General features: G+C 42.5%; 1 protein-coding gene across 1 annotated transcript in view; it reads right to left on the reverse strand.

The window, feature by feature from the left end:
• Positions 1-11,851, reverse strand: part of Pik3ap1 (phosphoinositide-3-kinase adaptor protein 1) — a 116,043-nt gene extending 104,192 nt beyond the window's left edge. The window contains exons 1-2 of the mRNA XM_046450545.2: positions 11,683-11,851; positions 434-853 (exon numbers count right to left, since the gene is read on the reverse strand). Coding sequence (XP_046306501.1) covers positions 434-853; positions 11,683-11,695 — 433 coding nt within the window. The 5' untranslated portion in view covers positions 11,696-11,851. The remainder of the gene's footprint in view (positions 1-433; positions 854-11,682) is intronic.
• Between the last annotated feature and the right edge of the window lie 11,185 nt (positions 11,852-23,036).

Genomic DNA, 23,036 nt, shown 5'->3' on the forward strand with positions numbered 1-23,036 from the left:
GCCGTGACATGCATCCATCCGGGTATGGTTTCTGCTACTATTAATCAGAGCATGTGTCACACTTCCTGGGGACACTGACTTACTATCTCTGGCAGAAAGGATTGGAATTTTCGCACTTTAAAAGGAGAAGCAGGGCAAGAGACAGAAGCTAGGCTGGCGGGCAGCAGAGAGGAAGAGGGCTGCTTCTCCATAAACATGTTCTCCAAAAGGGACGCCTTTTCATCAGAAATGTCAGGGTCATGTGACAATAACATGGAATTGACCAAGCATGAGGGCTGGCAGCCGCGTTCCTCACTCCTATACCAAACTGAGTCTCTGCCTTCCACCCTGGCTGCTCTCCATGCTGGAACCTGTCCTGTGTCTTGCAAGGCATAGAAAATTCTAGAAACAAGGCTTTTGCCCTAGTATAGAACACCAGAGAAGAAACCCTTACCTTCAGAAATGGCCTTCCTCACGGCCTCCAGGTAGATCTCAGGCTCGTCGTCACAGGTGAGCTCCTGCCAGTGGGCCCAGTTGGGGAAGAAGTGCGAGAATTCCTCGTCACTGCCCTGAACCCCACACAGCAGCCTGACCACGCGTCGTGGCGGCTGGAAGGCCCTCTGCAACACAGGCAGCAGCGCAGGCTGGTAGAAGTGCTGCACCAGCTCTGCAGACAGCAGCACCAAAACGCAGCGGGGGCTCAGGAAGAGGCGCAGGTCCTCAGCAGAAAAGGAGGTCTGGGGGCCCAGCCGGTGTGTCAGCATCTTCTGGCTGCGGACCTGCCGACTGGTCAGGAAAAGGTCCTGGAGGTATTGGCACCATTCCTCTGCATCCGGGCTGTAGATTATGAGGATGTCACATCTTCTGGGCACCCCTGGGCAAGAAGGAGGCAGGGACGCTTGTTAACACACTTGCTCCTTCTAGGAGGTTTCCCACAACCAGCAAGGATGTAGCGTCCAAGCAAGGGGCCTGGCACCAGTTGTCATCGGCCTCCCGCAGTAAATGTGTGCCAGTCATTCTTCCCAGGCAGCAGAGGTGCAGTCTGGGATTACAACTGCAATAATTGTAGCAACAACAACATTGTATAGCTCTCACTGTTCCCTGCTCTCTTTTTAGCACACTGCCTATGTAAGGTGCCCCCCCACCACACACCTGGTCTGTAACATGAACTTTCTTTCTTCTCCCTCTATTAAAGTACAAATGCAGAAACAGGGGCCAAAGGGGCTTTGGGGATCACTTGGACCAACTCTCATTTGTACATGAAAGAAACACTTGTCTGGGAATGTTAAGAGTCTTGCTCGAATTCACACTCAGCAAATTGGTGGCACAGTTGGGATGCACACTCAGGGTGACTCTGGGCTGCCAGTCCAGGCTTTGGCCAGCCCCTGCTGCCTCCCCTCAGGAACTCTGTCAAGAATCTTAGAAGAGATTCATCAAGGAAAGAAAACCTCAGGCCGACATCCCTGATGAACATTGACGCAAAAATTCTCAACGAATGCTAGCAAATCGCATACAAAAACATATTAAAAAGACAAGTGGGGTTCATCCCAAGGATGCAAGGATGATTCAACATACAGAAATCAATAAACGTAATTCACCACATCAACAGACTTAATGACAAGAATCACATGATTATCTCAATCGATGCAGAAAAAGCATTTGACAAAAATTAGCATCCACTCATGCTCAAAACACTTTAAAAAAAAAACTAGGAATAGTCAGGACATACCTCAACAATTTAAAAGCTATAAACACTGAACCAAGGCCAACATCATTTTAAATGGAGAAAAACTGAAAGCATTCCCTCTAAAAACTGGAACAAGACAGGAATGCCCTCTCTTACCACTCCTATTCAACATAGTCCTCGAAACCCTAGCCAGAGCAATCAGATGAAAGAAAGAAATTAAAAGGATATGAATAGGAAAAGAAGAGCTCAAATTATCTCTATTTGCTGATGACATGGTTCTATATCTAGAAGACCCAAAAAAACTCTACTAGGCAGCTCCTAGAACTCATAAACCAATTCAGCAAAGTAGCAGGGTTTAAAATCAACACAAATAAATCAATTGCATTTCTATACACCAAGGATATATCAACTGAAAGAGAAATTAGGAAAATTACTCCTTTTATAATAAACTCAAAAAATGGGAATCAACCTAACCAAAGAGGTGAAAGACCTCTACAATGAAAACTACAGAATACTAAAAGAAATTGAAGCAGACCTCATAAAATTGAAAGATCCCCCATGTTCCTGGATAGGCAGAATTAATATTATCAAAATGGCCATACTACCAAAAGTGCTATACAGATTTAATGCAAGGCCCATAAAGATCCCAATGACATTCTTCATAGAAATAGAAAAATCAGTCATGAAGTTTGTTGGGAAAAATAAAAAGCCCAGAATAGCCAAAGCAATCCTTAGCGCAAAAAGTGATGCAGAAGACATCATAATACCAGACCTGAAATTATACTACAAAGCTATAGTAACAAAACCAGCATGGTATTGGCACCAAAACAGACATGAAGACCAATGGAACAGAATAGAAGAAACAAAGACAAACCTACATAAATACAATTATCTCATCCTAGACAAAGGCGCCATAAACATACAGTGGAAAAAAAACAGCCTCTTCAACAAATGGTGCTGGGCAAACTGGAAATCCATATGTAATAGAATGAAATTGAACCTCTATATCTCACCCTACACATGTGGATCAAGGACCTAGGCATTAGACCACAGACTCTGCACTTACTAGAAGAAAAAGTAGACCCAACTTTCCAACATGTTGGCTTAGGAACCAAATTTCTCAACAAGACTCCTAAAGCATAAGAAGTAAAATTAAGAATCAATAAATGGGATGATATCAAACTGAAAAGCTTCACAGCAAAGGAAACAATCAAGAACATGTACAAAGATCCTACAGAATGGGAGAAAATCTTTGCCACCTGCACCTTAAATAAGGCATTAATTTCCAGTACAAAGAGCTCAAAAAACTTAAGAAAAATAAGTAACCCAATCAATAAATTGGTAAAGAAACTGAACAAACACTTCTCAGAAGGTGATATACAATCAAACAACAAATGTATGACAACATACAACATCTCTAGCAATTAAAGAAATGAAAAGATTCCATCTCACTCTAGTCAGAATGGCAATTATAAAGAATATAAGTAACAATAAATGTTAGGGAGGATGTGGGGAGAAAGGTACACTCATACATTGTTGGTGGGACTGTGAATTGGAACAACCACTATGGAAAGCAGTATGGAAATTCCTTAAAGAACTTGAAGTGGAACCACCATTTGACTCAGATATCCCATTCCTTGGTCTATACCCAAAGGACTTAAAAACAGAATTACTTCAGTGATGCAGCCACATCAGTGTTTATAGCAGCTCAACTCATAATAGCCAAGCTATAGAAACAACCTATTTATCCCCCAATGGATACATGAATAAAGACAATGTGACATATTTACACAATGGAATATTATTCGGCTATAAAGAAGAATGAAATTATGGCATTTGCCGGTAAATGGATGGAACTGGAGAATATCATGCTAAGTGAAATAAGCCAATCCCAAAAAACCAAAGGCAGATTGTTCTCTCTGATTTGTGGATGCTAACCCAAAACAATAAAGCTTGGGGAGGGGAATAATAGAAATCCACTGGATTAGACAAAGGGAAATGTAGAAGATAAACTCTTAACATAGGTTAGTACAGCTCTGGGTTCTTGTCTCCACTGTTTTAATCCATGGTTTTAGGAGTGATTTGGAAGAGATGAACACAGTGTCCACACATCCCATAATGAGGCTGGACCCTTCCTCCTCATCACAGAAGGAAGCTGGTCACATTTTGTGAAACTGAGAAATCATCTAAGTTGTAGATTTTCACCACTAAATGACATTCCTAGTCCACAGATCACTGAGCAGTTCCAAGAGAGGAGGTCACAGGCAGACCTGGGGAAAGACCAGGAAGCTTGAAGCTCTGAAGAGATCATGGGAGGACTCCTCTTTCCTGCCCCTATCCACCATTATATTCAAAGTTTAAAAACAATAAAACATGTAAGCCGGGCACAGCATCAGGCCTATAATCCCAGCAGCTCAGGAGGCGGAGGAAGGAGAACCACAAGTTCAAAGCCAATCTCAGCAACTTAGCGAGGCGCTAAGCAACTCAGTGAAACCCTGTCTCTAAAAAAATATAAAGAAGGATGGGGATGTGCCTCAGTGGTCGAGCGCCCCTGAGTTCAATCCCTACCCACCCCTCCCCGCCCCCCCAAAATGAAAATATAAACCCAAAACAGTTCTGATTTCCCCTAGGATAATATTACAAAACAAAAATTTTAATACAAATAAAACCAAAGCTTGGAGTTCTTTCTTTTAGGAACCCTGCTTCTCTGGATCCCTAATCAAGTGTTAATATAAAACCTAATTGGCCGATTAGCAGGAATAAGTGGATCAGCCTGAGAATACTTCCTGAGGGAATGTGTGCAAACTTTTTAAGTCATCAGAAGGTGATATGAAACGGGAGAAAACCAGGGAGCGATTCTGATGATGGCGTGGACATGTGTGGCTCCTCAGGGAACTCGACTCCAAGCCCTCTCCACTTCCTCACTTGTGAATAAAACAGTCCTTTTTAGGAATGCTTAGTGTGATTCCAAAATTGAAGCAGATGAAGGACAAAATTTGAATGTGCCAATGTTGCAGACTTCCGTAAAAAAAAAAAAAAAAATCTTTGCTGAGTGGGTCTTTTTTTTTTTCCTCCTTTTCTTTCAGGGTAGAATATATCTCAACAAAAACATAATTTCAGGTCTATAGAAGGCATAAAATTAACAAAACTACCAAAGTATAGAACTTGCAGTGAGAAAAGCAGTTAAAGTGTCAGAATACATTTCCATTTTTTCTGTCCCTCTTTATTATGGCTGTTTTATCCTAAAAGGCAAATGTTCTAAGTGGGAAGTGTTATTGTAGACGAGTTCACATGATCATGAGTCATCAGATAAGAAATGTATAAGACTTCACATCTCACTACAATATTAAGGATGCAAGGTTATAGATGCTGAGCTCATACAAAAAAATAAATGCAAAAACAAGAAAGGGTAGCCACTACCTCTTTCCCCATACAGATATTCTACAAAGTACCATGTCAGCAATTTGGGCAAATAAGCAGAAGGAGAATAAGACTTCAGAAAGGGACAGCTGTGGCCCACACAATAGTGATGAAGAACCAAAGGATGATGGCTTCAACAGGACTAACAAATGATGGCAAGAAAGTAAAGCAGCAGGAAGAGGATTTCCTGGAACATAAGAACCATTAGAAGGCAAGGTGGAGCCAGGCATGGTGGTGCACCCCTGTCATCCCAGTTACTGTGGAGGATGAAGCAATGTGTCAATGTTGCAGGCTTCCATTTAAAAACAATCTCTTTAGGGCTGGGGTTGTGGCTCAGTGGTAGAGCACTCATCTAGCATGTGTGAGGCCCTGGGTTCGATCCTGAGCACCACATAAAAATAAATAAATAAAATAAAGGTATTGTGTCCAAATACTTCTTAAAAATAAATATTTTAAAAAAAAAATCTTTTTATGGAAAAAGTAGGAGGATCACAAGTTCAAGGCCAGTCTAGGCAACTTAATGAGACCCTAAGCGACTTAGCAAGACCATATCTCAAAAATAAAAACTAAAAAGGGCTGGATGTTGCTTAGTGGTAAAGTGCCCCTGGGCTCAATCCTTGGTACCAAAAAAAAAAAAAAAAAAAGGGCAAGGTGTTTCAGCACTAATTTAGCAGAAAAGAACAATTGTATGCTGCCCTGAAGACCATGTGGCCATGAAATTACTCCAATTTTATGAGAAGGATTTAGTGACCCAAAAGTAAAGTGACATTTTTAATGAATACCACTGGAGTCACTCTGGATGCTGCTCACCAGCTCCTGCTCTCTGGAACAGCATGTCACAATACTTGGTATTCATTAAAGACTTAAGTTCAAATTGTCATACAGCACTGAACACCGACATGTGCCAGTCACTCTGCTAAGCATCTCAAGTGTGTTCTCTCATTAAATCCTTGGAACATCCACCAATATTAAAACTCACTAAAGATTAGCTATTGCTCAAGATCACACTGTTAGCCCCTGATCAAGATTTGAACCCAGATCCAACTGACTCCAAAGCCAATGCTTTTAATTTCTTTTTGGGGGGAGTGGTGGTACCAGGGATTGAACTTGACCACTGAGCCACATCCCCAGCCCTGTTTTGTATTTTATTTAGAGACAGGGTCTCACTGAGATGCTTAGCACCTTGCTTTTGCCAAGGCTGGCTTTGAACTCGTAATCCACCTGCCTCGGCCTCCCAAGCTGCTTGGATTACAGGCGTGCACCACCACACCTGGCCTGTGCTTTTAATTTCTAAGATGTGTCTTGTTTTTAAAGTCAAGAAAATGCAGAATATAATTTAGAAAATATAATTAACACACATCTATCACCATTGGTTTTTATTGTCCAATAAAAGAAACCTGGGCTCCTTAGGGAAATGACTGATTCTAGGATTACATATGGGTGGGGGCAGGAAATACACAAAAAGAGCCTGGAGCATCTTGTAGTGCCAGAAAATAAGAAAGAGCTCAAAAATATAATGACAGGCATATATCAAAGGGACACAAGACTCAACTGGAAGAATTCCAGATAGCCAAAGCTGGACCAATATGAGCAACAAAATAAATAATATTGAATTATAATGCAAAGTATAAAATAAATATCCATGAGTTATTAAATAAATTGGGGAAATGAGACAAATCTCCCATGCAGAAGAACTCCAAATAATTTATGTAGATAACTCCACCTTCAGGCAAGAAGAGCATAATGTTTAAGTGTAGGCTGTGCATAGTGAACTCTTTCCAATGAGCACAGTACGGAAAGGAAAAGAGAAAAAGTAGCTTCACAGTAGAGAAATCTGGCAAACACTGCCTCAGTTCAGTGATCAAGGTCAATATCAACAACCATAAACCATGCTCTGTAAGCCTTGATAGGATTCGATAAAAAGGGCACTTTAACTCTGTGCTCTTCCTCCACCCAAACCATCATCTAAGTCTAATTATAAGAAAAATATCAGACAAAGGCCAACTGAGAGACATTCCACAAAATCATTCCTCAAAATTGTTAAGGCCATCAAAAACAGGGAAAATTCCAGACAGGAAGAGTATAAGGAAACATCACTACTAAATGTAACTTCGTATCTGGGGTGGGATCCTGGAACACCAAAAGGGCATTGTCTAAAAGCTGAGGAAATCTGAACCAAGCACAGACTAGTTAAAAATAAGTTATCAATCCTGGTTCATTAATTGTAGCAAATGTACCACACTAATAGAAGATGCTAATATATTCAGAGAAACTGTGTTTACTATATATGGGAACTCTCTGTCCTATCTTTGAAGTTTTTCTGGAAATATAAAACTGTTCTAAAATAAAAGTTTATTAGAAATACAATTGAAATTAAAAAAAAAAAACACTTCAGAGGTCAGCCTCTTCTCTATGGTGAACTGCTATTTACAAAGGCTCATTCCTGGAGTACCAGTATTAAATTCCATCCCCCATTGGGTATGAGTATTTGAGAAGAGCTGGGTGAAGTGGTGCACATCTGTAATTCTGGCAACTCGGCAGCTGAGGCAGGTGGATCATGAGTTCCAGGCCAGCCTGGGCAACTTAGTGAGACCTTGTCTCAAAATAAAAAATAGAAAGGGCTGGGAGTGTGGCTCAGTGGTAGAGCACCCCTGGGTTCAAACTCCAGTAATGCGGAAAACAAATGTATTTGAGAAGGAAGTGGTTATTGCCTCAGACTAGTTTATATCACAACCTATTTAGACGCTTGTAGGGTGACTTAGACCAATACGCTAAATCTGGACAAATTTTCCCTCAGTGTCAACGAGGACAATGAAATCTACCATCTTCCTGGATTCTGCTGTGCTACCGAAACTGAAAGCTGGGGAAGTTATACAAAAGTCCAAAGTGGAAGTTCAAGTTCCTCCCTGATACACTAGGTAACAACACAGGATTGAATGCTTGGTCAGCAGTTCTGCCTTGTGTAGGGGACACACAGCTTTTTTCAATTATAATTCCCTTCCTTTAAATCGTAAGTCATTTCCCCCCATGTTTTGAAATTTTTTTTCTCTCATTTTTTGATTTATCAGAGAAACTAAGAACCAGCAAGGAGGGGCTGGGATTGTAGCTCACTGGTAGAGCGCTGGCCTAGCATGTGTGAGGCACTGGGTTCCATCCTCAGCACCACATATAAATAAATAAAATAAAGGTATCATGTTCAACTACAACTAAAAATAAAAAAATTTAAAATTTAAAAAAAAAGGAGTCTACAAACACAGGACAGAATCAAGAAAAGCTCTCTGTTCTTGTAAAGCCTAAAGAGCAGGGTTGGCTATAGAGGGAAATGGAGAGTGGTGAAGAAAGGGGCAACAGGGAGTCCCAATGATGGGAAGAAATACATGACTGAAAGAATCTGAAATGATTCAGAATCCCTTGGAGAAAACCCCAGGGAGGAAGTGCCGGGAAGCTTCTCAGACCACCCCGTCCAGATCATTTCTTTAGCTCTCAGATGACTGGCACCCTGTCCCTCTGGCCTGGATTCTCATGTTTGAATATGAGCACCATAAATCAGGAAGGTGAGCATGAGAGAGAGAGAGATCTGGAAATGAACCACACAAGGAGCTTCCTATCTCTGAAAGCATTTCAATTTAGAAACTTGGCAAAAGTATGGAAAGACCTCAAAGGTCAAATGGAGGTAAGATGACAAAAAAAGAAAAAAATAATAATAAAAAGTCCCTTCTTGTCTAATGGTGCTGTAAGCCCAGGTGTGACAGAGGACCTGGAGATAAGAAAAGCCATGGAGAGAGCAGGCAGGACAAGGATGAGAGCTTTCCCTACAATTCAGAGGCTGACACACAGAAGAGAGGGCTCTAGTCTTCACCTGACACAGTTCTGTCACTTGGAAAGTCACAGCTTCTCTCCTGTCTCACTAGGCAACACATAATATGCCACCTAGAAACCGATTCCATTTTATCTTGTTCCCCAAGCTTCCTTCAGAGACAAGGAGACACGATTCTCCAGAATTTCAACAAACAAACACGTCTTTCAGGAAATAAAAGACCAGTGCTTACCCTTCAGAGGAAGGGAATTTAAGAAGACCAGAGGATTAGACAACAGAAAGGAATGAGGTATGACCCAAACTACGGTCGGGTGAAAACATGATGCTGGTGAAGGAAGCCCATCACCAAAGACCACACACCATGTGATCTCATGCATGTAAAAGCCAGAAGCAGGGAAATACACAGAGACAAAGACCTTCGGGCCTGGAGAGGAGGGGAGAATGGGTGGGAGGAAAAAAACTAGAGTACAGAGTTTCTTTTTGAGGTGATGAGAATTCTCTACACTTGACTAAAATTGATCATCTTATGTGATGGTGGCTTCACACCGCTGTGAAGACACTTAAAACCACCAAAGTGTACATTTTAAATGGGTGAACTGTATGGCATGTGAAAATTTCCCAATAAAGCTGTTTTTAAAGTAAGGTAACCATATGGAAAGGTGGCCTGGATGACTCCTGAGCCTACAGCATCCTGGCAAGAGGCATGGCTTTCCCACTATGACCTGCTCCCATGAGTCCTTGTCCTACAGACCTCAAGTTCCCCCAGGGACTCCAGGGGGCCAACTCCCATTGCAGCACCTGGCTCGGTCTTACCACAGAGGGTGCTGACAGCAAGAGGGTCTGACAGCTCTAACCATTACAGAGGTCTCTGACCTCTGGGCTCCCCATCTGAACTGGAACACCCCCCTTTCAAACCCTTTAGCTATGCCCACTGGAGACACACACACACACACACACACACACACACACACGACACTGATGAGAGAGAGCAGTTTGCTGGGTCTCCTGTGTTGAAAGCCTCTCCTGAGTTGCTGTTTCCTGTACACAGCAGCCCAGGACCTGTTTCCAGCCATGAAAGGAGGCAGGTGCCTCAGTGGCTTGTCTCCTCCCATATCACCCACCTGTCCCAGCCACTCTGGTCCTCTCCCTATTTCTTAAACACTTGCCTGGTCCATTCTCCCTCACAGGGTACCCTCCCTTTCTTTTTCCATGTGTGGGCTTCAATTTCCCTTTCTCCATGAGGTCTAACCTGGTGTCTCCATTTAAAATTCTAACCCATCCTCCTTACCCCTCTCTCCTGTTTTCCCATAGTACAGATCATACCAAGTATTTGCCTTCCCTGCTCAGTAAGCTCCCTGGGGAGCATGGCTTTTGTCTTCTTTGTTTCCTCAATGGACACCTGACTCCTAGAATACTGCCAGAAAACAGTAAGCATTCCAATGAATGAACTCCCTCTCTAGAACTCTGCTTTAGCTTTCAAATGGCACGCCTGGACCACCGGTCTATTATTATCACAGGCTCCTTACTCGAAATACATCTTCTTCTAACCTCCAGAGCCCAGCCAAGGAGCCATCTTCCCACCCCCTAAAATAATAAGCCTGTATCACCAAAGCTAACAGAACTTTCACCCTTGGCCTTTCCTACCCTATCCCTGCTTCCAAAGCACCATGACGAGGCTAGACCTTGGCAGATCTGGAGAGAGCTGGCTCTTCATCCTAGCACCTGCTCACATCCTCCAAGAACAGTGCCTTCCACTGTTTTTTGTTTATTTTTTATTTCATTCTGTTTTCACATCTTGTCTCTACTAAAGCATTCTAAGGCGGGCTGGGAAAATAAATGTAGACTTGTTTGCAAACATGGTAACTCTATCTCGTCTCATCTAGTAATTCCCTGTTTACTTTTTGTTTTCACCATACCATAAACTCATGGAGAAGAGAAATTGGGCTGTCCTGGTCACCAGTGAGAACACAGTAGGTGTATGATATCCACTGGAGTACGTAGTAAGAGCTCATGAGTTGTCTCCGATCATTATCACTATCATGTGGCTTGTCCTGGGTCTCAGTGAGTGACTAGAAAATTCTGGTAAGTGACTTACCAGAAAGGAGCCCCAGACCAGACAGAAAAAGACTTCTGGCTCTTTCTAATGGGAAGATTTACTCAGCTCCCCCTAATAACCAAAGTTCTGCAAAAGACGCAGGAAAAGTAGTTCAAGAAATTGTGTTCCCAGATTCCTAACAAAATTCCAGGGTAAAAAACGCAAAACCTGGGATGGATGGAGAGGAAGGGGGCTTGGGAAGCTGGTTCCAGGACCACTTCTGATCTCCCAGCATCGCTTAGGACTGTGTGAGCGCCCCCTATCGGTAGGATGAGACCCTAAGAGAAGCTTTCTGCCGGTGTAGACAACTCAGTCCTCCACCTTTCTTTCACTTGTCTCTAAGTTCACAGAGTTGGTGGGACTGAAGGAAATGACCCTCAGAAGCTCCAAGAGGCTGAACTGAAGGAAGAAAAGGAGACTTAAAGCCCAGCATCGCTAGGGTCTGGCAGGAGTTGAAGAGAATCGCTCAACAGTCTGGGAATAGGAACATGGGAAAGTTGGGGTGGAAAGTTTGCAACTAGGAACAGAGAGAAAACCAGAAACAACACAAGATCCCCTCAAACAGAAGCGAGAGAGGGAGAACGCCCCGAAGGGTGAGGGTGGGCGCCAGAGGGCGGCACGGGGGACAAGGTGCGCGCGAGTGGGGAGGCTCCGGGGAGCGCCCGCGCTCTGTCACTGACCCACCTGAGGCTGCCATGTCGCGGGGGGCAGTTCACATCCCCTGCTTAAAGAGTGCCCGGTGCTCGGTACCCGGTGCTTGGAGATGTGTCCCAGCGGTGTCCCTTGGGCGCGGGGCGGGAGTGGCAACCGGCTCCGCGCAGGACCAGCGTCTGCTCTGGCGCTTCCTCCAGACAGGCCGCGAGGACTCGCCGCGAGGGCGTGTCCACAAGGCCCGCCCCGCCTGAGGGACTCGGCTGTGGCACCTGCACCAGAGGCAGTTGGGGAGGGGAAGTGAGAACCTACGCGGACCCCAAGGCTGGCCAGCTCCCTGCACGGCCCAGTACGCGGGGGAAGAGAGGAGGCAGGGGCTTCGCCCCACTTGCGCCCCACTTCTCATGAAAACCGGACTGGTTCTTGATCAGCCTCCAAAGAGCAGCTTGAGGTGGGGGTGTTGGAGTGAATAAAAGGAGAGGAGAGGGCTGTTCGAACTCAGGGACCTTAGGTGAGGTGTCCCAGCCACCTCCTCATCCCCTGGGGCTTGTCCCTGAGCCGCTGCCTCTGCAGCAAGGGGGGGGGGGGGCTCAGGAAGGGGAAGAAGAGAAGGCGGGGGCACCTGGCCCTGGGGACTTGGCGTTGCCCTTGGGTACCCTCCTGTGACTCTTCTGCAATTCCTTGGATCTGGTCTCCTGATGGCACATGAAAGTTCAATATAATCTCTTATGATGAATGTATGAGAGTTATCATTGCCAATTATTATGCTGTTCTACGCTCAGCGGCATTACGCATGTAATGTAGGCATTGCAACCTCAAACCCTTCCAGGTAGCATTTATCGCCGTCATCGACCCAATTCCTTGCTTAGGATTCCACAGAAAATAAATGCTTCCAAACGTCAATTCCAGACCGGTTGATTCCAGAATAGGGCTCCTGCGTATCCTTTGCTGGCACCTGCTCCTTCGCGTCCTCCTCTCTTTGCCTGCTCCTTCAACCTATCTGAATAGCACATGACCATGGACCCCAAGTCAACAATTCAGGGTCCAGAGGATGGACTCAGACAGCAGAGATGAGGGTAAATTAAGGCTCAAGTCTAGGTAGAAATAAATGAAATGGATTTAATAATGGACATAGCAGGGCAAGGTTAAATGTTAGTTTTCTGCTTTTTCCATAAAACACATTACTACAAATTTAGAAGCTTAAACCAACACAAATTTATTATCTTACAGTTATGTGCAAGAGGAGTCCCAATGAATTAAAATCAAGGAGCTGGCAGGGTTAAACTCCTCCTTCTCCAAGTAGAAGAGATCCATCTCCTTTGTTTTTTTTTGTTTTTTTCTTTCTTTGTGTGTGTGTGTGTGTGTGTGTACTTGCACTGGGGATTGAATCCAGGATCTCACATATACTAGGCAAGTGCTCTACCACTACCCTATATCCCCAGCCCTGCATATGCAACTTCAGAAAGATACCCACATTTCTTTGGTCATGGCTCCCTTCCTCCATCTTCAAAGCCAACAATGAAACATCTCCAACCCTGCTTCTGTTATCATATCTCTTTCTCTGGCTCTCGTCTATCTCCTTCTTCCACTTTTAAGGGCCCAGTAGTAGATTAAACTAGCCAGAAAATTCTCCCTATTTTGAGGTCAGCTAATAGCAACCTCTGTGTTATTTATAATTTTAACTCCTCCTTGCTATGCAATATAGCATATTCACAGATTCTAGGGATTAGGATGTGGACATCTTTGGGTACTCTGCCTACCCAGAGACCTGGAATTCCTAAAGCAGAGATGTGTTTATTCCATATCCCATGTTTAGGATGTCCCTGGCCTCAAGCCCTCATAAGACATTGCCACAGTCACCCTATACTATTTTAGTTCTACACTATTCTTTAGTAGAAATTATATGGATATTTTTGCACGATTATCTATTTGAATTTTTATTTCCTTCATTTGACTAGAAGCTTCTCACAGGCAGGATTCAACTCATCTTTCCACCATGGATCCTCCAGTACCTGTCACCAATCCTTGTTGGAGAATATGCTTGGAAAATATTTATGGAATGAGTGATTGGAAGGGCTATAACCAGGAAATCCTTATTTGAAATCAAGGGATAGAAAGGACTTTTCAGACACTGAAAATGCGGGAACCCTAAGTCTGGAGGAGGATAATATAAGTGTCAAGGTAGGCCAATCAGAATGGAAGCCATGGGGTAACCAAAATGGAGAGCTTCAGTTTCAAAAGGTTGAGTTGGGTGTGCATGTCCTGTGGAAAATCTGTTACCTCAGAAAATAGAGATGGGGGCTTAGGACCTGGCCAGAGAGGTTATCCTTGGAGTTGAATCTGCATGAGTGGATGGGGGAAAGGAATAAATAGCTATAGCCTGGCCTCATAGACAGAGCCATGGGGAAGGAACATGCTTAGGAACCAAAGACCCAAAAGGCTGCAAAGGAAAAGTAGGTTGACAGGTGGAGTCAAATGTCCCAGAAGCCCAGGAAGGAGAGCCTTGAGGAAGATTGCCAGTAATGAGCATTGCCATAAAACTCTGGAAGAATGCTATCAGGCCACTGATGTCACAGTAACATCCACAAGTGCAGGCTGGAGCAGAGGGCACCAGACTGCTAGATGATTGAAAGAAGGAGGGTTAGTGAGGAAGACGGCTTAGAGCCATAGGGTTGGAGATCTGGACTCACACACCAGAGCACGAGAGTCTTATATTAGCCCCCCACTAACCACAATGGAGCCTTGGGCAAGGGGTAACACCAAAAGCCCTGTTTCCTCATGTGCACAGTGAAGGTATCCCAGCTTAGACAATACCAGGGCTTGGACACTGACCTTTCAGTCTCTCCCTCTGGCTAGAGCCTCCCTCACTCTTTACAGGCCTCTGGACTTGGTCATCCTGCCATTCTTAGTGGAGTTATTTCCGCTGAGGTGCATTTGAAACCACTCCCCAATGTTCAATTGTATGGTCTTCTCTTTCAGCTCCAGATGTTAGAAAGGGAGGGACCCTTCCTGCATCTAACCAAGAGGATCTGGACAACTTTTACCTAAAGGATACATCTATATTTGCTCCAACTGTTAGAAGTCATCTGCCAGCGTGAGCCAAGTCTTGGGTGCGGGGTCAGGAGTCCATTCTGCTCTCACTGCTGAGTAGCTCTGACCTCTAGAATTTGTCTGGGAAGAGGACCCAGAAGCCAACACTCCCTGGATGAGAGACATTACTAGCCCCTGATGCAATCTCCCCTGCTTCTTTGTATAGCGGGTGGGGACAGGTGGCGGGAAGTTGTGTCTGGTTCTGCACCTCCCTTTGGCTTTGCAAAATGTGGGGCCTGGGGAGGGTGCAGCTGTCCTCTGAAGGGTCCCATGCAATGGGCTTGAGGAGGGATGGAGAACCTGGACTGGGCTATTCTCCTGCAGTCCTGTGTAGCATGGCAAACAGGAGGAGGTAGAGATGTGGACACATGTCATCTAAGGAACAGGGGAGGAAATCCCTATTTCTTATATCTTCAATCCTATGAGAAAGGTTCAAATAATATACTCATGGATAAAGAGGTTAAATACACTTTGTCCAAGGGCACATAGTTAGTGACTACAGCGAGTTTGAATCCAGATGATCTGGCTCCAGAGCCCAAGTTTCTGCCCACTAGATTAGGTATAAATGAACAGCAAACCCTGCTGTGACCTGAAGGGTGACACAAGTCACCACTAGCCTGTATTGGCATCACTTCCATGGCAGGTAAGCAGGACAATAGTTCTTTTCCCCCATCAGGTCCTCCTGCTCTGCTAGGATTTGCCTGCTCTCACAAAACATCCACATGAGGAAAGGGCCCTTCCCCACTACCTCACTCCCCACGAGCACTCCTAGATAGGCAGCCCCTGAAGACAGAGAAACATCTCTTTCATCACCTAACCCCAGCACCTGGCAAGGGTCTCAGCACACAGTGGGAGTTCAATAGTGTTAGCTGCTTGGGTTTGTTTTTGTTGCTGTTGTTGCTTTGTTTTTGGTACCAGGACTTAATCCCAGGGATACTTAACCACCAAGCTACATTCCCAGACCTTTTTACATTTTATTTAGAGACAAGGTCTCGCTAAATTGCTTAGGGCCTTGCTAAATTGCTGAGACTGGCTTTGAACTCACTATCCTTCTGCCTCAGCCTCCAGAGCTGCTGCATCACAGGCACACTGTGCCTAGCCTACCTGTCTGTTTTTAAATCAAGTCCAACCTTTTCACTTTAGAGATGAAGATGCTAATGTGCAAGTAAAGTGAACTGTCACAGGACTCACCTTCTTCATTTGAAGGGCTTGTTCTTTCACTTTGTTCCAGAGACCATGGAGACCCAGTCATGTATGTGGGTAGAGTAAAGACAGGACCACATGGGCTGAGCAGGTGGGCCATCACTGGTGGGGACAGAGAAAAGGATCTGGGTACCAGGTGCCTGGCTTTGTCTGGTCATCACCTTGGACTTATAAAGCACTTTCTACCTAATGTAGTTTTAGCTCAACCCATAGGACATCATATTAAAACCCAATGCAGGAAATTTGGGGTCATTTGTAGCTTTTCAGGAGCAAGTAGTTTGGCAAATAAAACCTCAAAGCCTAGCCCTCTTGCAAGAATGTGGCCTTTTTTTTCTGTTGATGACTTATTGATGACTTCAGTCACAGCAAGGCCTGGTGCTCATTTATACCAAACCTAGCAGATAGCAATGTGGACTTTGGAGCCAGACCATCTGGGTTCAAACTCAAATGGCCAGAATGGTTCTGCCATAGCTCAGGGGGCTCTCCTTGGGCCATTTTAAGCAACAGCAGCGCTCATTTTCAGGCCCTGGGTTTCAAGTTTAGAGACCTGAGCTTGCTATTTGATTCCATTAAGATAATTTGTTTGAACCATGGCCACTTGCTTAAGAAGTATCAAAGCTGGATTTTGAACTCAAATCCATGCATTGCACAAAAGCTGCCTCCTTTGTAATTTAGAAGCTCTGCCAGTAGTGTTATAGTGGTGTTATGACCCCAAACCCCAAAGTAATGATAGTAACAAGAAAACGGAGTGTCACAGAGATAGCTGGTTGCCCACTCAATATAGATTCTCTCTTTGTTTTTTTTTTTGTTGTTGTTTTTTGAAGGTATGCAAGATTATTTCTTTTAATGTATTTCATTATGGATTTTATTACTTAGAATATGGTACATAATAACATAATTTTTTAAAATTTTGATTTGTTATATATGACAGCAGAATGTATTACAATTCATATTACACATATAGAGCACAATTTTATATCTCAGTTTGTACACAAAGTAGAGTCACATCCTTCATGTCTTCTTACATGTTTAGGGTAATGATGATGATCACAAGTTTCTTAATAATAGAATACAAATTTTTTTATTTGGAGATAGCAATGTGTCCCTCTAATATTCCATTCTCCAACCTCTCTTGCAAATTAGTGGCCAATATGGTATAAATTGGCTGAGGCTGTGGCTCAGTGGTAGAGCGCTTGCCTAGCATGTGTGAGGCACTGGGTTCCATTCTCAGCATCGCGTATAAATAAACAAAATAAAGTCCATTGACAACTTAAAAAATATTTTTTAAAAAGATACAAATAAAAGTCCTTCAGTAGGGTATCCAGGAAAGTTCTTTATAAGAGGCTTAACTCTGCTAGTAGAGACACTTTTTGCCTCTCTCCCTTCCTGTTAGCTTCTGCCTGGTATGTGAATAGAAAAGATGGGGGTCCAGCAGCCCTCTTGGATTATGAGGTGACCATATGAATGGAAGCCATATACTAAGGTTGGTATAGTCAAAAAAATCCCAACTCTCTACTGACCACAGAGCTCCCAAACAAACTCCAGGTTTCCCACCTCTGACTTCTTTTACATAAGCGAGAAGCAAATACAGATCTGTCTTCTTTGAGTTATGATTGATGGAGTGTTCTGCTATATGTAGCCACACCTGTGTTTTTACTGATAAGGAAATGGGAGTTAACATTTATTGAGTGCCAACAATAATCCATAAACTTTCTTATGCTATCTCACTTAATTCTCATCATAATTCTGGGCATTATTGCCACTTCACAGATGAAAACACTGAGAGCCAGTGATGTTAGATAATTTTTCCAGGGTCATTTGACAGGTGGTAGAACCATGATCTCAGTCTGAGCTCAAAGCCCATGATCCTTCCTTAGTACAATATCAAATTGGACACTCTCCAAGATGTTAATTTAAAACTTCTTCCTGGACACCGGGTGCTCTCAGGTGGGGCCACCCATGAATCCTCAGCACTTCAAGTCACGTGCAGGTGGTGACTTTGTGCATGAGAGCATATCTTGCACATTTTCTACTTCTGTCTTTTGAGGCGCTGAAGCAGAAAGTCTAGGCAGCTGTGATCAAATTGCCAGGACTTGACCTCAGATCTTAGAGCACTGGCGTTGGAAAAGACCCTAAGAGGCCATTAGAGGACAAGTGTGGAAACTGAGGCCAACGGAGCCAAGGTGACATCATACCTGGAGTTGGGGGCAGAACAAGGGCCAGAATCCTCCTCCTGATCCTTAGTCTGGTGTTTGTTTGTTTACAATGTATCCTACCACCTACTTTTTCCCTACCAGTAAATTATTTTCTTGCCCTGATGCTTTGACTTTGTAGTTTGTTTTTTTTTCCCCATAAATCCATCACCATCTCCCAGAAGGTGAACTCAACCTTAAAACCCTGGGTTAAACCTCATTTGGTCGTAACCAATCATTTGAATACATTGCTGATTTGCCAATATTTGGTTAAGGATTTTTGTACCTGTGTTCATGGGGGATATTGGTGAGTAATTTTGCTTTTTGTAATATCTTTTGTCAGTTTTGGTATTGGAGTTAATGTGGCTTTATAAAACCAGTTTCCTCTTCATCTGTTTTTTGATAGCAAAAGATCAATGTGATTTCTTTTTGGGGGGGAGGGGTTGTACTGGGGATCAAACTCAGGGACACTTGACCACATAACCACATCCCCAGCCCTATTTTGTATTTTATTTAGAGACAGGGTCTCACTGAGTTGCTTAGCGCCTTGCTGTTGCTGAGGCTGGCTTTGAACTCGCAATCCTCCTGCCTCAGCCTCCTGAGCTGTGGGGATTACAAGCATGTACCACCTCACCTGGCATGATTTATTTTTTAATTTTTTAAATAAAATTCACCAGTAAAACTATGCACGCCTAAATTTTTCTTTATGTGGTTTTGCTAGAAATTTTAATTTCCCTAAGAGATACAAGGCTATTCATATTTTATATTTTATCTTGTACTCATGTTGATAAGTTGAATTTTTCCAAGAAATTTGTCCATCTCATCTATACTTTTTAGGTTTCTGGACATGAAATTTATTTCTAGTATTTCTTTATCATCTTTTTTATTGCCTGTAGAATTTTATTGTCTGTAGAATTTTTTCCTACTTCTCTTAGTACAGTCCTCAAGTGGACACTTAAGAATAACAACAAAAAGTCCATTCATCCAAAGTTTCTGGGACAATACACATAATTTCATTCTTTTAAATGTTTCTGAATACTCCATAGTATAATATGCCATAATATACCAATTCTGTCCTGATGAAAGTTATTTTTCTTCAGGTTAAGGGCATCTTTTGTCCCTTACAAAGCTATGTAGATTTGGGGGGCTTGTAATAATAGCCCCACTTTCATTTTTTATATTGGTAATTTGTCTCTGTCCCCCTCCCCGTCCTTCTTTGTCTCTGTCAATCTAGATAGGCAAATGGTGTGTGTCGACTTTGTTGGTCTGCCCAAAGAACCAGCTTCTGGTTTTGAGACTTTTTCTCTTATTTGTGTTCTACTTCATTGACTTCTGCCCTCATCTTTGTTATTTCCCCCTTTCCTCTACTTATTTAGGTTTACTTTTATCTAACTTCCTAAGATTGAACTTTCAGCCATTGATTTTATTCCTTTCACCTTTTCTAATATAAGCATTTTCATGTGCTGTATTTTAATTGTGATTTAGTTCAAAATGCTCCCTAATGTCCCCTGTGATTACCTATTTGAGCCATGGGTTATATAAAAGTAAGTTAATCTAATTTAATTCCACTAAGGTCAGAAAGCACACTGTATAATTTCGGTTTTTTAAAATTTATTGATATTTGTTTTATGATCTTTAATATCATAATCTATTTTGGTGAATGTACATTTGAAAAGGATATGTATTCTGCAGTTTGGGGTATAACGTTAATTAGGCCAAGATGACCTGATAAGATTGGATTGTGTCCTGGTCAGTATAAATGATACTTGCAGAGAGCTAGATTCTATTATGCTTCTGAAAAGTTTTCTTTAAGCAGAGAGTTATCTTGGCTGGACTCAAACTGCAAACCCCATGTTCTGCACTGTGGTGGGCAGCAGCAGAACTTTCTGTCTAGTTCTTTCCAGCTTTAATGGGAGCCTTGCAAGCTTCCTTGCACCGTCTGGTTCAGGAGTGACCACGGGTTTGGACAGAATTTATGCAAAGTTTGAAGCTCTCCTCTCTTGCTCTCTCTCCTCTCTGAGCTAACCTCCCTCCTTTCCAGTTGCTACTTCTGTTGAGTCTTCAGCACAGGTAGACTGTGTATGACCTGTCTGAATCCCAGCTGCCCACGACACACAGACTGGTCCTGCTTTCTGGGAGAAGCCATAAAGCTGAGAAACCCAAAGTTCTTTCTTTCTAAGTGCTGACTCCTCCAGTGTCCGAGTGCTTTTAGCAGTTCTCCAGAACCCTCAGGTACTTGTTTTTGTTTTGTCCACAGTGCATACAGCTGCCTGTAGGAGGACTGGCCAACAAGAATGACTCTGATGTCAGAAGCATGGGACCGCTTGCATCTCCAGCCCAGTGACGAGGTGGACCAGCTGGCCAGCACCTCAGGTGCCACTCACAGGAATGCCGAAGCATCACAGGGGTGACTCAGAAATATGATGCCATTTAACTCAAGTTTCATAAGTGACTTTTTGCATAGAGATAAAATGCAAATTTTTGCCTACTTCTCTTAGTACAGTCCTCAAGTGGACACTTAAGAATAACAACAAAAAAGTCCATTCATCCAAAGTTTCTAGGGCAATGCACATAAATCTCATTCTTTTAAATGTTTCAGAATACTCCATAGTATAATATGCCATAATATACCAATTCTCTACTGATGAAAGTTATTTTTATTTGGGTTAAGGGCATCTTTTGTCCTTTACAAAGCTATGTTACAAAAAAAAATTCCTCGAAAATGTTTCTTTATGTACTGGTGCTATTCTTTTGTAGAATAGATTGCAAGAAAGAAATAGTATTACGGGATCAAAGGATATGTGCATTTAAAAATACATAGTATCATAACACTTTCCAGAGAGGCTGTAGAAATTCACATTATATCCACATATCAATAATCTCACCAACATTTTTTTTTCACCAATCTGACAGATCAAAAATACTATAGTCATTTTGTACTAATCGGCATTTCTTTGAATATCAGTAAGACCAAATATTTTCTTATTGCCTATAATTTGCATTTTTTCTGAGAGTACTTTCTGATGTACTTTGCCAAATTTTAATTAGATTGTCTTTATTATTATTATTATTATAGGAACTAAAGTAATTAGCAACTTTCACCCTCCGTCATGTCTATCTTAAGTATTCAATCTATCATTTGTCCTTCGACTTTAGTTACAGTTACTTTCACTACACAAAAAAATGCTCATTTTTAAGAGGCAATGTATGACTATTTTTTAAATTAATTTGTTTAATTATTTTAATATGTGACAGCAGAGTGCATTTGGATTCATTGTACACAATTGCAGCACAACTTTTCATTGCAGTGGTTGTACACGATGTAGCATCGCACCAAACGTGTAGTCATACATGTACCTAGGGTAATGATGTCCCTCTCATTCTACCATCTTTCCTGCCCCCACGCACCCATGATAGTGCTTAGGGTTCTGGATTTCGTCTTTTGCTTCAGGGTCTTCTTCCAATTTTATAAATAATTCCCTAATTTGTCCAATATTTTTGTATTTCACATTTGGACTTTAAATCTGTCTGGAGTTTATTTTTGCATATGAAGCAGGCTGGAAGTGTGGCTGTTTTCTTCCAGATGGATCATCAGCTCTGCTAGCATCATAGGAGTAAACCGTCTTTTTCCCTCCAAATCAAATGTCATTTTTTTTCTATTAGTTTTCCATTTGAACTTGGTTTGGGTCTCTTTATTAGGTTCTACTTGTATTGCTTATTCCTGTGCTATCCATGTGGCTTTTATTAGCATAATAGTAAGTTTTGTTACTTGATATATAAGGTTGCAATTGTGCCCAATGGTTAGTAATATGGATGCAAATAACAGAGGAGAGTGAAGGGAGGGGTGGGGCTGTGGGGATGGGAAGGAGGTGGAATGAGACAGACATTATTCACCCTATATGCATGTATGATTACACGACTGGAGTGAATCCACACCAAGTACAGTCAGAGGAATGAGAAGTTGTGCTCCATCTGTGCATGATATGTCAAAACGTATTCTACTGTCATGTAGAACCAATTAGAGCAAATTTAAAAAGAACCAAGTTAATGTCTTTCATGTAAAAATCTATAATATAGTAATCCCAGGATTGGCATAGAGGCCGTGAGGGTGTAGCTCAGTGGTAGAGCACCCCTGCATTCAATTCCAGTACTGTAGCACAGGGTCTTGTAGCATTGGCTCAGCCATCCTTATCATTTGTTCCTCATGCTCCACAATAGTTGCTGAAGCTCCAGCCATATATCCTTTATTCCAGATAAGAAGCAAATGGAGTAAGGAAGGGATAGAAGGGCACATACCTGTTACCTGACCTCTTTTTTTGAGAGCTTTTCTGGAAGTTCCACAAAACAAATTTATTTATATTCCTATCCGAAAGAGAAGCAGGGAAGTAAAGTCCTTTAGCTGCTGGATACTGAAAGTAGTACTAGTTAGTCTCAGCCACATCTAAGAGGATGATCCCTCTCTGCCTCCATTTTTTGTTGTTGTCATTGTTAATGATGCTGTTAATTGGTTGTTCTCACACATTTATGGTGTGTGTGTGTGTGTGTGTGTGTGTGTGTTTGCAGTGCTGGGGATCAAACCCAGGACTTTGTGCATGCTAGGCAAGAGCTCCACTACTGAGTAACACCACCAGCCATATGTTTTTCTAATTAATATATTTTTTTAAACACTTTCAGATTTATGGAAAAATTGAGCAGATCATACAGAGTTTCCATACTCCCACACAATTTCCCCAATTAGTAACACTTTGCATTAATATAGTACATTTGTTACAATTAATAGACCAATATTAGTGAATTACCATTAATTAACGTCTATAGTTTACATTCAGTTTCTCTCTGGGTATCAGGAGCTCCTGAGGCTTCTGGCATCTGCACAATGTCACGTGTCTGCCTGTACAGCAT

Source organism: Marmota monax, unplaced genomic scaffold (genome assembly GCF_021218885.2).
Source record: "Marmota monax isolate L192 unplaced genomic scaffold, Marmota_monax_Labrador192_F-V1.1 WCK01_AAM20220418_F8-fsc00004, whole genome shotgun sequence".
Classification (NCBI taxonomy): domain Eukaryota; kingdom Metazoa; phylum Chordata; class Mammalia; order Rodentia; family Sciuridae; genus Marmota; species Marmota monax.